Genomic DNA, 13,721 nt, shown 5'->3' on the forward strand with positions numbered 1-13,721 from the left:
TCTTTTTATTGGCATTTCTCCTTAATTCTGGAAATGTAAAGCGGTGTTTGTTTGTTTTTTCTTTGAGGCTCTCGGCCCCATGAGAGTAAATATCTTTATTTATTTATTTTTTTTATGTGTTCTTTTTCTTTGTTAAGAAGCATTTTGTTGTGAATCTTTCCATCATAGCTTTATACTCTTACAAAAAGTCATACATTTGTTATAATAAAATCCTCCACATATATTCTTTATTTCCTTAAAACGGCTTTGTAATATCTTTGATTGATTATCTTTTTTTGACTCCCTATGTTTTCTGGGGCCCCTGATTCAAACCCTACCGCGTGCATAAACAAACACTAATGTGTAGCAGTGGCATTAGTCAGCTGCTTCTCTATAACTTGTCCCGGGTACTTGCTGGCTCCAAGGCCTGTTGAGCAACTCCTTAATGTGAGCATGCAGCAGCTGTTGTGGATCCCGTGCTTGTTTTTTGGAATCTGACTTCAGCACAGCGTCACTGTCAGGCCTAAAAATAACCGAATGAGCGACAAGCAGTCCACCCCGGTGACTTGGCAGAAGCATTTGGCCACGCTGCCCACTCCATGTTGATCCAAACAGCCACTACAATCAGTTGTCCTTGTTTTTTGTGTTACTGGAAGGATGAGCCATCATTTCCATTCTCTGCTTCTGTGGTGAGTTTGCTGATTCTTTTACTTAATTTTACAGGAAATGTAATTATTTTCTTTTTTTCCTGTTGGGCTCAGGAATGATTAGCCTCAAACTGTTTGCAGCAAGCGTGAGCCAAAAGTAGCATGAAGTTCCCGTAACAAAACAGTGATGCCACAGTTCGAAAGACGAGGCATTTGTTAGGAGATACGATGCAAACGGGAGATAAGGAGAAGAGGGTTAGGGTCTTACCAACATTACTTTTTGTTGTCAGTGACAAATGACTAACTCATGTAGTGACCTCTTGTTGTGTAAACTGCTTTTCCTCTGTGATTTGACAACTCCAATGTGCTTCTTGAACCTAAATACTGTCTTAGGGCTATTAGATTTGAATACTTTTAGGATTTTAGTTACACTTAATGTTCTGCCAAAAATAAACTAACATAACTCGGGGGATTTGTTGGTTATATTTACTTTTTTTTTTCCCCTGTATTTTTAGGTAAGAGCTCACTACAGTGGTTGACTGTCCCTGATAAAAAGAAGAAAAAAGGAAGAGAAAAGAAGATTGGATCTACATTTTTAGCTGAACTCGATCATGGTGCGAAATGTGGATGACCTGGACTTTTGCCTGTCCTCCCACCCTCAGACCGTCCTGGAAGGTCTGCGTTCACTGTGCTCGCATCCTAAACTTGTGGATGTGACGCTGAGCGCCGGCGGGCGGGATTTCCCCTGCCACCGCGGCGTCCTGGCCCTCTGCAGCACCTACTTCCACTGCATGTTCTCCGGGGACTTCATGGAGAGCATAGCAGCTCGCGTGGAGCTCCGCGACGTCGACCCCAACATCCTCAGCTGCCTGCTTGACTTCGCCTACACGGGCAAACTGACCATCAACCAGAGCAACGTGGAGGGCTTGATCTGCACGTCCAGTCAGCTACAGTTCCACACGGTGCGCGGCGTTTGTAGCCGCTACCTCCAACATCAGATCGACGCCACCAACTGCCTGGGCATCCTGGAGTTTGGGGAGATCCACGGCTGCCCCGAGGTGGTGGCCAAAGCATCAGCTTTCCTCTTGGAGAACTTTGAGGCTGTTCAACAAGGTGAGGAGTTTCTCTATTTGGGGAAAGACAGGCTGGTTGCCTGCCTGGCGAACGAAGGACTACAGATCAGATCGGAGTGCACTCGCGTGGAGGCCATCCTGAAATGGGTTAGGCACCACAAGGACTCTCGGCTCTGCCACCTTCCTGAGCTCCTCACCATGTCCCGTCTCTTTCTACTCAGCCTGGACTACCTGGCCGGCACCCTGCTGACGGACAGTTTGGTGCAGGCCTCTGCCAACTGCAGGGAAGTGGTGGAGAAAATCCACAGAGAGGTTGGTGCATTCACACTTCTGTAGTTCTGTGAACGCAGATTTCAGAAAATACCACCGTGCCTTTTACTCTCTTAGAAAACAGATTTGGCACCAGAGTATCTGGAGAGACTCGATGCTGAGAGTCCTCAACCAAACCTTCAAGAAGTGCTGTTTGTAATGGGAGGTCGCTCGCTGGAGGACTCCGATGAGGAAGACGACTCCGATGAAGACGGGGATCGAGACCCCAGACTCCCAAGGCTGCCGCCCCGGAACTGTGGCTTCTACAACACAATGACAAGTAAGAAAGATGTTTCAAAATACATATAGTCTTTGGTCAAATCAAAAAGTCGGCTCTGTTCAACTTCTGATTTGTTTCTTAATCTCCACATTTGTTGGGAAATGTCTCCCTGATTCCTTAAAAACAGTCTGGCAGATGTGGAAGGTTGTTAAATGTGGCGCTGACAGAAAAATGGCTCTGCAGAAATGTGGCCTGGATGTGACAAAATTGGATCATCTTTTCTGTTCCTCAAATGAGCGTTTCATTGTGCAGGCTGGAAGGAGGCATTCGTGTTATGTTTTTCACATGGGCGTTGGAGGAAAAGACTCAAGGATTTCTGGTTTTATGTGGAGGAACAACAGACTCCAGCCAGAAGCTGAAGATCTTCCAGAAAAGTTACAATTCTTGACAGCAAGCAGTAACCAGACTCTGTTTTACTGCGATGCCAATAGTTCTCCAAATTGTCTCTGCATGCATTTGCAATTTGCACCCTGTTTATGTTAGAATTATTTATTTGACGCCAGCTTGGTTCACTTTAAAGTCACATCACTGTCCTCAAAACAACATTAAAACTGTTTTCCAAACACATTCACAGAACGCTATTAAAATCAATCTAAATCAGGAGAATTCAAAGTGTGTGGGCCTTCCCTCTGACAGCATTTTGAGTACAGTCCCAAATGTACCCATTCTTAGTTTATTTGCTGAGTTTGGTTCTCAGTTCCAGTAAGTCACTTCATGTTTATGACATCTGATCCGCTCAGACTCTTGAAAGCTGATATCTTAGTACCTCCTTCAAAAACCCCGACAGGCCCATCCTATAAAACATGCTCTAGTTCCTCACTTGGGAAAACTAACATTTCACCAAAAAGAAAGTTACATAACTACGTTCATCAATATCACAGACACTTTCAAACCATTTTCTGTGACCTACATTTGTTCAGTAATGGATTTTTACACATCTATTGACTAAACCGCAACTGAAATGGTTTGAAAACCTCTGATTTGTATGAACTGGAGTAGCAGTCCCTCTGGCTGACACACTCACAGTGAACACCACACTTCAGAATGTGCTGTGAATTTGTAGATGTTCATTGATCAGATCTGTGGGGAAAAAGATGTTGCCGAGTCCAGCTGAGTCCCTCATGACACACCAAGCAGTCGCCCCATAGTCCCACAAATGAAGAAAATATCAGGGTGAATGATGCTGCCAGTGTGTGAAGGTTAGGCGGTTGCGTTCAGTCTATCGTGGCGATCTCAGCTTCCTCTTCCTCCTCTCTTTTGGGAAAGTCTCAGCTTCTGCTCAGTGCTGAACTCAAAGTTGTACTGATGTAGGTTGTGGAGTTTCCGGTGTAAAGACAGGCCTCTGCTGATGGATACACACTTATTACCTCTTTCCATTATGGAAACAGAACAACTTCAATTCCTCATTTTCTTTCTCTCTCTCCAGAACAGTGGCATAAGCTTCCTAATTTCCCCAATCCCAACAAGTGGGGTTACTCCATGGTCTGTTTAAACAATGATGTCTATGTCACAGGTAAGTCAAGTATCTGTGAAAGCTTCACAGGCAACCTGCAAAAGAAAATGTGCAAAGCGATGTCAGATGTTTCACAAAGTGCTCCCGTGTGCCTGACAGGGGGCTCGCGAGGTACGAACACCAACACCTGGTCGACCACAGAGACCTGGAAGTACGTCACAAGAGAGGGCAGGTGGGTTACTGTGGCGCCCATGCTTCGGCCTCGTACTAACCACACGTCGGCAACGCTTAACGGGGAGATTTACGTCATCGGAGGTGAGAAAACAAATAAATGTCCTCCTCACATGTGGTCCTTTAATTCTGCAGTAGATAAACTCCAGGAGCTCGTTTGCTCTTGACCTGCTAACCTTAGCAACTTTTAACTGAGAGTTTAAATATAAGACCTGGTGTGTGTCGATAACTCCTAGAGAAATATCATCCCTTTTTGGAAGCAGGTCATGGCTTTTTTTTTTCTTTTTCTTTTTTTTTTTTGGTTGATGAGCGAGAATACTCTTCAAATATCTGTAAACATTATTAAAACACGAACCAACCTTTGTTGTTCCTTTAGGTACCACCCTAGATCACGTCGAAGTTGAGCATTATGACCCGTACAGTGACACCTGGGCCTTGACATGTCCTGCCTTAAAGTATGTGACCAACTTCACGGCCACCGCCTGCCACGGAAAGCTCTATGTGATCGGGTCATGTGCCGTGAAGTACAATGCTCTGGCCATGCAGTGCTACAACCCCGTCATAGGTAAGGTTACTTTTAAACAGTGTCCATTTTTCCATGTCTGAAGCGATTCTAATGGTGGCTTCCCTGTTACCTCAGTTTCTAGTGACCCTGTTTTGGATAATATCCACTTTTACATCTTTCTTCCCGTTTTGCTTTTTGTGAGTGCACAGCTCATGTCTCTAGTTCTCACCTGCTAAACCGTGGTTTCTCTCTTTTTCTTTTTCTCTTTCAAAATCACAAGTTTTGAACGTTTTTGTTCTGAAAATTACTATCATACCGTCCAGCTTTTCAACACTTTCACATGAGTCTCGTTGGTCCAACAACGTTACATTCAAAGTTTATTCCCCCAAATCCAGCTTTTCCTTGATTTTCATAGATTTTAAATATTGGGTCATATGAGCTACATTCAGAATCTGCTGTGTCTGTGTGAGCTGGACTGGCTCCGCCCACACATGCCCATCTTGGTAAGAGGAGGAAGTACTTCCTCTCATGGCGCCATGTGCCAGAGCAGAACTGCCTGATTGTGGGAGGAGTCAAAGGGAGGGCCTACCTTGACTGGGATTGGCTAAACCCCCGATGACACTATATAGGGTTTGATTTCCGATTGGCTCATTGGAGCAACACACTTTTTAAAAACTGAAACAGGCCAGGGAGAGAGAGGACAGATTTTATTCACTACTGGGGCGTCATTCCAGGTATTGGGACGATTGTTACTGTTGGAAAACCATGAGAAAGTGAATTTTGCATAATATGACCCCTTTAAGCTCATTTCCATTGGTTCAGCCTCTTCCTGTTTTCTGCTCTTCATAAATTAATTAATAAGTAACTCTTGTGTGGAGAGAACTGCGGTGGGCTGGAGGTGAGATTCAGAGATTTGCCGGTTTGAATTACACCCCTGACACGTTAGCACTGCGGCTGCCTGATCAAGGCCCTTGACCCTTCTCAGGGACAGGAGATCAACCAGCGCCTTGCCCTTCAGGATGATGTGTTTCTACAAGCCGACGTCAGCAGAAAAAAATATTTAGAACCGTGCATCATGAAAAAAACATTTCAAATGATGGGTCCTCTTAAAATAATCCTTTTGTAGTATTATGAGTACGCCAGTTTTTAAATTATGAAATGACAGACTCATGCCTTTCACACATTATCATCTGTTATTTCTGTTTCACACTGAATGTTTTTTTTTTGTTTTCATTTATTTGTGTTCACATGTTTTTCTATACGCAGACAGCTGGATCAATATATGTTCACCCTTCATCCCCAAGTATTTGTCTTCTCCTCGTTCTGTCTGCATGGATGGAACTATCTACCTGGTGGCTGATAACACCAAGAAAGTCTATTCATATGATCCAGATGCAAACATATGGCAGAAGGTAGACGACAAGTCACCGTAAACAACGGAGAAAAATCTGTTGAACTGTTCCCCGTCGATGCTTTACGCGCGTGTCTCTCTTCAGGTGCAGCACCTGCACATGCTCCATGAGAATGGCGGCCTGGTGACGCTGGACAGGAAGCTCTTTGTCACGGGAGGACACTGGAAAGGCATGGAGGGGGATTACGGAGTGGAGGTGGAGGTGTACAACCGGTCGTCCAACGCCTGGGAGGTGGAGTGTTTCCTTCCCAGACTCTGGTTTTACAGCGGCGTCTGCACCATCTTCCTGGATCCGTCGCAGTGGCCGTCGCTCTTTCCCGTAGAATCAACATGAAGGCAAACACTTCCTGACGGGACTAAAACTCGGGGTCACAGAGTTCACAGAGACACAATGTCCCCTGCATATGTTGCAATGCAAATAGAACGTTTATCCCCAGATTGTCATTGTGCCCCAGAATAGCCTGTGTTACCTGATCCCCGGGTATTCTGGGATGGGTTAGGGAGCTGAGCTTTAGCTCCTCCGGCGTGTGCGTTATCACACGGTCTATCATGTGCTCAAGACTGAATGTATTTTGTGCTACTTCTTAAAGATGCTTTTGAATCAGTGAGTCTCTGTAGAAGTAGTTTGTGGGATATTTTTTGGGTGTATTCTATTTATAACTGCCATTGTTTGCTGTTGTTTTATTTAGAAATGCTCTGATTGTGAATAAAAGTCAGATGTGAAAACTCAGCGTGGTAAATCTTTTGGCTGTGCTGACTTGATCATTAACCCGTTGGAATCCAGTTTGTTGGCTTGTGGCGTCGGTGCAACCATGGACGCAACCAAGCCAGCATTTCATTTCCATGGTAACGGGCCGGTGCTATGCCGACCTCTGAATGAATGCCGGGGGTCACGTTCCTGTCGCGGGAGCGCGCCTGCAGTGGAGTGCAGGACTTTAACCCCTTAATACTACAGTCAGTGGTGTAGTGGTTCACGCCTCTCTGTAAATTGGCTTTATTCCCCCCTTAAAACTTACTTTTATATTGAATACAAGTTCTTATTAACGAAAAAAGTAAAGTAAATCTAGTTTACTTAGCTTATTTTCTGTATATAATTATTATGCTACTTGCATTATAAGTATCTATGGCAGATTTTTTAGATTTAATTTTAAGAAAAATACATCTATCAGATACAATAACTGGAAAAGTGAGATGCTGTAAAAAAAAAAGAAAAGGGAAGTTATGCTATTTTAACAAATGCTTCAAAAACATCACTTGCCTCAAATGTTAGCAGAACTATGTTCTAGTGTCTCTATTCATTCAAATTTAAATTATTTAATCTCTTAGCCCTTTATATAATAATATTTAATATTAATTGTTTATTTTTGATTCTGTCTTGTTGATATTCTAACTAACTATATTTGTTGTCTGTGTTCTATTCTGTGTGAATGAAACAACACTACAAAGAATTTCCTTTTAGGGTTAGTAAAGAATTTCTATTCTATTCTGTTCTATTCTATTCTATTCTACTTTCAGGGAAATATAAAGAGATGCACTGCACGTGCACCCTGTATCTTGCAAGAACTTCACTTGCAAGATAAAGGGTTAATAATAATGGAGCGAGCATCACCTTTAGACAATCAAGTGTCGTGAAACAGTGAGTTTGGCATCCACGTGAGTATTTATTTTATTCATCTTAATGAACTCAAATGGATAAATAAAGTGTATTATTTGATTCTCAAGTGTGCAGCCAAATGAAATAAGGGATTATATTCTCTGGCAAATGTTTGAGGTGAAAAGAAAAACGGATCAAGGTTGTCATTGAAACAGTTTGAAGTCCTACATTGGACTGTGGGGGGGATCATTCAGCAGTCACGCAGAACTCGCCATAACATCGAAAGCGTGGGGTCACCATAGCAACGTGTCCACTAGTGACCCACGTCTGCAGACGCGCCTGAAGTTTCCTGATGTTAAAGTTGTGTCAGTGATTTTTTTTCTTTTCTTTTTTTCCTTAAACACCATCTTTTTTCACTCCTCAGCACGAGTACTGACTCGGTGTGGGTAGATTTTATTCCAGAATGTACGACGTGCTCGTGCTCTGATTGATTTCTGACGCCTCTCGTGTTAAAAAGCCCATTAGCTCGAGGCTAACTGAGACTGAGGCTGGCTCAGTGGAAGTTCTCAGGTTTGATTTCATGTTGGACAAAGTGTGACTCCCAAAAGGTCGTGGGCCTTGCTGAGCCATGAGTTCTTCTCACCGGGAGCAAGGCGCTCAGTCCCCGCGGCTGGAGGCGGTCATCCAGGTCGGTAAGACACACGACTGGAGCTTTAATCAATCTCATGACACCAGCAGCTCATTTCGTCACATTTCATACAAAGATATCTTACTCATGTGTTTACAAATATAACTTTTGCACCACTGTCTTAGGTAGAACTCCTTTTAATATAATTCTTATTCGACACTTGAGTCAAAATGTTGAGTCTAAGAAGAGATTGTACCAAAGTGAGGCAAATGTATTTCTCCAGCAGCATTCAGACACAAGTCAATTTACAAGGAAACAAAGGAAATACTTTAATCCTGCTCCTGTGTCAGCTTTCACAACCTGATCTTTGACCCATGTCTGAAATCAGCTGTAAATTACAATATAAAAAAAAACTATTATATATCATCTACGTTGTTTTTCATCTCTTGTTTACATTGTTAAGCTTCATTATCCATGAAAATATTGGTTTATTAATCTTTTCTGCTGTGGGACTATTGACTTATTACTGAGGGCTATTAGAACACGTCTCCTAATTTATTTTATATTCTAATATTAATAAATGTAACATCTCTCGGTCCATATATATTTAATTCAAGAAAAGGGGGGAAAAAAGTATTTTTTTCCACAATAGAACTTTAAAACACACAGAAAAGGAAAAGCAGAACCAGTAATAACACAAAACAGAGAGACACACATAATCGTGTGTAATACTGGGCTCCTTATTGGGGGTTGATGGGAATCCTGACACAGTCGGTTACTTGAAGCAAGAAGACACCCTGCTTGTGTCTTTTACTGCTTTCACCAGTTCAGGGTCGTGAGGCGATGGAACCAATCAGCGAAATCACGGCGTGATCACAGGGAAAACACAGATACCCTCACATTCACACTCACTGATAAATCCACCCATGCGCCCCTCTTCCGTGCCGCTTTAGCCTGTTCAGGGTTCGAGGGTTGATGGAGCCGATCCCAGCGAACTGTGGCCGAGGACAGGACACACCTGGACGGTTCTCCAGTCCATCACAGGACAAACACAGAGAGACAGACACACCACACACTCACATTCACATCTACAGGCAATTCAGGGTCACCAATTAAACTCACAAGGTGCAATCTGACTGTTTTAGTTTGAAATATGAAAATAGGACTATTATAATGCTTGTGGCGGATGTGCTTGATCACAGTTTGGCCGCTTGGTAGTGAAAAAGAAAAGACACAGTAATTAGAGTTGGCCTAACATTTATTATGTCATATTCAAACAAAACTTTCAATGATCCTGAATTGACCTAAACATTCCTATAAGAGTCATTTAATAATTTTAAGTTACTTTCTGTTTAACATTTTGTTTATACAGCATACTGTTTCTCCATTGTATTTATGTTGGTATTTTTGGACCTGAACTCAACAACATACTGCTTATATGGCTCATCAGTAATAAATACACACTTACCATGATTATTATATTTAGTTGGTGTGGATGAGACACATCTGCGTAAATGAGTTACAACTCGTGTTGCTGATTTAAAGCAATACATGTCAATACAAATTTAAATTAAATACAAATACATATAGGAGTTACAAGTGTAGAACACCAAATGATTACATAAAAATGTCAAAAATTGTCTAAATTCATAAAGTTCACGCGGTTTTTGGCTTGAACTCCAGTTGAACTTGATTCAGTTGTGTTTATTGGTGCAATTTTTAGAAGCTGGAAGAGTCTCTGCTTCACTCTGAGGGCAGCTCAGGAGAGAGGACGCTTCAAGGGGAGGGAGGAGAATCTGGCTCCTCGCCGATGCCAATTTCTGCTCGCATTCGCCAGATCATCACCTGCAACCTGTCCGGGCAGCCAGCTGGTACGGGGGGGGGGAAAAATCAATCAATCTGAACCCGAATGCTGCCAGTCGACGCCATAGCGTGACCTTGCAGAGCTATCGGTTGTCATTGTTGCACTGACGTGTGTTGAGACTGACACTTCACAGCATGCATGATCTGCTTCCTGCTCCCAGGTGAGAGCTGGGAGGTCAGTGAGCCGGTGGACAGCCGGGCCCTGAGGGGGCCGCCGTCTCCCAGCCAGATGGACCGTGACCGGCCGCCACTCAAACACGGCGCTCTCACAGACACGGTAGGAACGGCAGCACTTTCTCAGTCCGGCAACGGGATGTAGAACGTCATCTCGGTTTTTAAGAATCCGTCTGACCGTGCTGTAGAAAACGGAAAAATATTTATCTGAGTTGACATCAAAATGTCTTATCTTTGATTTTACGTGTTCGTCATTAGATCCTGATTAAACACCAGTCAGTTAGTGAACATCAAAATACCTGTGCACAGTTTTTTTTTTCCCAGATGAGTGAGCTTTATGAAGGTTTCTTCATCTGAACGAAAAGAGCGCACCATGAAAATAACTCCTTACTTTAAAACTGTTTGTGCCACACGCTGGACATTCTTTACATATTGGCTGCATGTTTAACTTTTGAAAAACGTTTGATAACTTGTAAAAAAAAAAACAACAACAACACAGAATTGGCTGTAAACTAGAATAAAAAAGTCATTGTTTTGATGACCTTCAACTCTTCGGGCTGATAGAAGTAGATTCTAGAAGTAAAATTATACACCATTTATATGTAATAGATAAGCGTGCTACTAATAAGTGTGAATCTGATCAAAATCACGATTTCTTGGTTAAGACAATCTCCAATTACAAATGTCTGACTGTGTCTCTCCAACTATTGAGCTCTACTATAACACAGGATAAAGTGGTAATTGTAGTACACTTGCCAGGCCTTTAGGGGCGCTGTGACTCACCAAACACAATAAAAAAGCAGAAGAAGACAGACCACATAGAAATGTAAAAGTAGACTTCTACACATAAACACATAAACCACTATGTATAACTCTAGTTTTATAGGTCTATGGCCCCGCTCCGCCTGCTTCTGGCTTCTGCAGCTCGACCGGAGCTTCTAGTCCCTGATTGTTGTGGTTATTAGGTGACGTTGCGGACCGCGGTTTTTTTTTTTGGTTGTTTGTTTTTTTTTAGATCGGCGGGGTGATCGGCTGGATTTGCCGATCCCCGATCACTCACAAATCACTAATATCGGCCCCGATCCGATATCTACCGATCGGATCGGGACATCCCTAGTCATTGTCAATAAAAAGCTCTGAGTTGCCTTGTTGTTCACGTTTTCTTTAGATTGCCTTGTGAAGTTCATCAGTCAGATGAACTGAGTGGACAACATTAATCAAAATGGCAAAAAAAATTATCGTTTTTAGGTTTTTATGAGAAGGAGATTATGAACAATGCCATGCAGTTGAATAATTTTACTAAATCAGAAAAGAATTAAATATCCTCAGTAATCTCAATGTCTAGCATGAGGGTGTTGCTGTTTTTTTTTTATCAAAGTCTGCAGAAACAAGGAAAAGCAACAAAATAAATCTAATTGTCTATTTATATTGTTAATTTGTTCATGTAAAAACAATTTTCTGTCCACTTTGCTGCAGTGGCACTGAAATGTCCCACTTGTTGGATTAATAAAAGTAAATCTAATCTAATGTGATCGCCTGCCCTTTGATTAGTTAATGACCAATATTCTCTTTTTAAAACTTCCTGGAATCCACTATATCAGGTTCAACTTCAGGATGCTTTGACACCATGTGTTAATAGTATAAAAACATGTCATCCAGGGTGAACATTTTTCTTTTACCCGTCAATTCAACTTGCAGAATAACTCCTCGCTTGAACTTCTATTGAACTTTCGATCCACTTTTTCTATTTTCCACATTAGCTGTGTTTCCTACTTGAGTCTCTGTTGGCAAACCCTCTAAACTAGGATGTCGAGAAGCCGCTCTTCCAGGGGCGACATGGGTGTAGATGGTGGGTGTGTGGAGTTTTGATTGGAGATGAGATCAGTAAGGTGGAGCAACACTGGAGCATTGACTGCAGAAAGCCTTGTGCATTTGAAATGCAATATGGTTCCAGTAAACATCGGCGCAGCGCCGCTCTTTCCAGCGGGGAAAGCCTTTTGGGGCTGAACAAACAAACAGTGTGAAGAGAAGAAGAAGCACAGTGGTGCAGAGTATACCGTATACCCAATCATGATTAAATTAATGCGATTTCTTCATAGATTTTCCTCTGTTTAACGGCTGTTAAAATATGGTTGACATATAAAAGTAAGTAGTGTATAAGCACCCATTGTGTGCTTGTCTATGTATATATGTCTGGATGCATGTATGCACGTGTGTTTGCGAGTGTAAATGGGGGGTGGGGGGGGGCTTCATGAAGGGTTTCCTTGTGGTCTGCTCAGGTAGACTCAGACCCCCCTGTGCTCACGAGGGCCGGCGTCTCCCTTCTTTGCCCCCCATGGCTGCCCTTCCATGTGGCCGCTGCTACTTTTCTTTTGGGGGGGGGGGGGGGGGTTGACTGTGAAGGTCACCACCCTCCTCCCTTGAGACTGACGAAGAAAACATTCATTTTCCCCCCCGCGCACAAAGCAGCCATTCGTGATCAACACTACCCTCATTCTGCTGCCTCAATCCAATGAACGCGCCACGCTTGCTTTGCTCTTGGTACTTACTTTAAAACCACAGCTATAAATATAACTTAATTAGCTCAGCAGATATAAATAGCTTATTTACTTTGTTTTTATTTTTAGACGTGTGAAAAAGGGTGCAGAATTGGGAGTTGCAGATATTTTAATGCTCAAACAGGAACAAGTTGAGTCTGATTGTTTTATCTCTCTCTTGCCAAGAGGTGTAGTGCACTAGGCTCCTGTCATGACTGCAGATTTAATCCCTTTCTGTTTTTAATTTCCTTAGGTTTTTTTTTACCAATATTAGCATTAAACTGTTGGATCTTTGCTTCTATGGAACGTTAATGCTGTGAATCAATCAATTCCTCAGACACCTTTTGAATTTCTTGTTTTTTATTACAGAAATACTGTTGATTTGGCCCCATGATTCAGATTTATATCAGCAAACAACCTAATTAAACACATTTTGACTGGTTTTACCCCCCCAAAAAAAACCTTAATGCAATAAAGCAGTGTTTCTATAAAAAAAACTAAAACTTCAGAAGGTGTCTGAATAATTCTTGGTCTGACTCTATAGGAGCGATTGTATGTTTGTATACATCTCTCAATCAACCTATGCTCCTGACTAATCACCTACAAAATGCTCAGTTTTATTTGTCACGTCATTTTATGCCCAAACCAGTCACTTGCTATTGGAAGCACGTTGATGTACACTATTGTCATCAACTACCTCAATCATAACTTAAACATTGTTTATAACAATCCTGCTACTTGAATTTCAAAAGAACCAATATACAGAATACAGGCTCAGCGGGGTGTGACGTCCCTCCAGCAGGTTTCAGTTGTATGTGTAGTTAGAATAAACCACAACACATCATTCAACAACAATACCCTTATCTTGTGCAAACAGTGGCCGTAGAGTCATACTGACAGCAACATTATTCGTATGATGTGTGTTAGATATTTTCCCAGTGTGTCCATGTGATGTAGTTGTCGAAGCCTTCTCAAATAAATGACCTACCGTGTGAATTTAACGGAACCCGCATAATTCTACAAACACAGCCATAAAT

General features: G+C 42.3%; 2 protein-coding genes across 2 annotated transcripts in view; both read left to right on the top strand.

Moving 5' to 3' along the window:
- Window positions 1-550: 550 nt before the first annotated feature.
- Window positions 551-6,617, top strand: klhl30 (kelch-like family member 30). The gene is made up of 8 exons (XM_080472776.1): window positions 551-668; window positions 1,142-2,011; window positions 2,087-2,288; window positions 3,715-3,801; window positions 3,901-4,056; window positions 4,349-4,537; window positions 5,744-5,889; window positions 5,974-6,617. The coding sequence occupies exons 2-8, from the start codon at window positions 1,238-1,240 to the stop codon at window positions 6,220-6,222; spliced, it is 1,803 nt and encodes a 600-aa protein (XP_080328902.1). The 5' UTR covers window positions 551-668; window positions 1,142-1,237; the 3' UTR covers window positions 6,223-6,617.
- A 1,493-nt stretch (window positions 6,618-8,110) lies between these two features.
- crocc2 (ciliary rootlet coiled-coil, rootletin family member 2) overlaps window positions 8,111-13,721 on the top strand; it is a gene marked incomplete at its 5' end in the record, with an annotated part of 38,676 nt that continues 33,065 nt past the window's right edge. The window contains 3 exons of the mRNA XM_080473960.1: window positions 8,111-8,170; window positions 9,834-9,981; window positions 10,135-10,250. Of these exons, the coding sequence (XP_080330086.1) occupies window positions 8,111-8,170; window positions 9,834-9,981; window positions 10,135-10,250 (324 nt within the window). The remainder of the gene's footprint in view (window positions 8,171-9,833; window positions 9,982-10,134; window positions 10,251-13,721) is intronic.

Source organism: Lipophrys pholis, assembly GCF_963383615.2.
Source record: "Lipophrys pholis genome assembly, chromosome: 10".
In the NCBI taxonomy this organism is placed as follows: Eukaryota; Metazoa; Chordata; class Actinopteri; order Blenniiformes; family Blenniidae; genus Lipophrys; species Lipophrys pholis.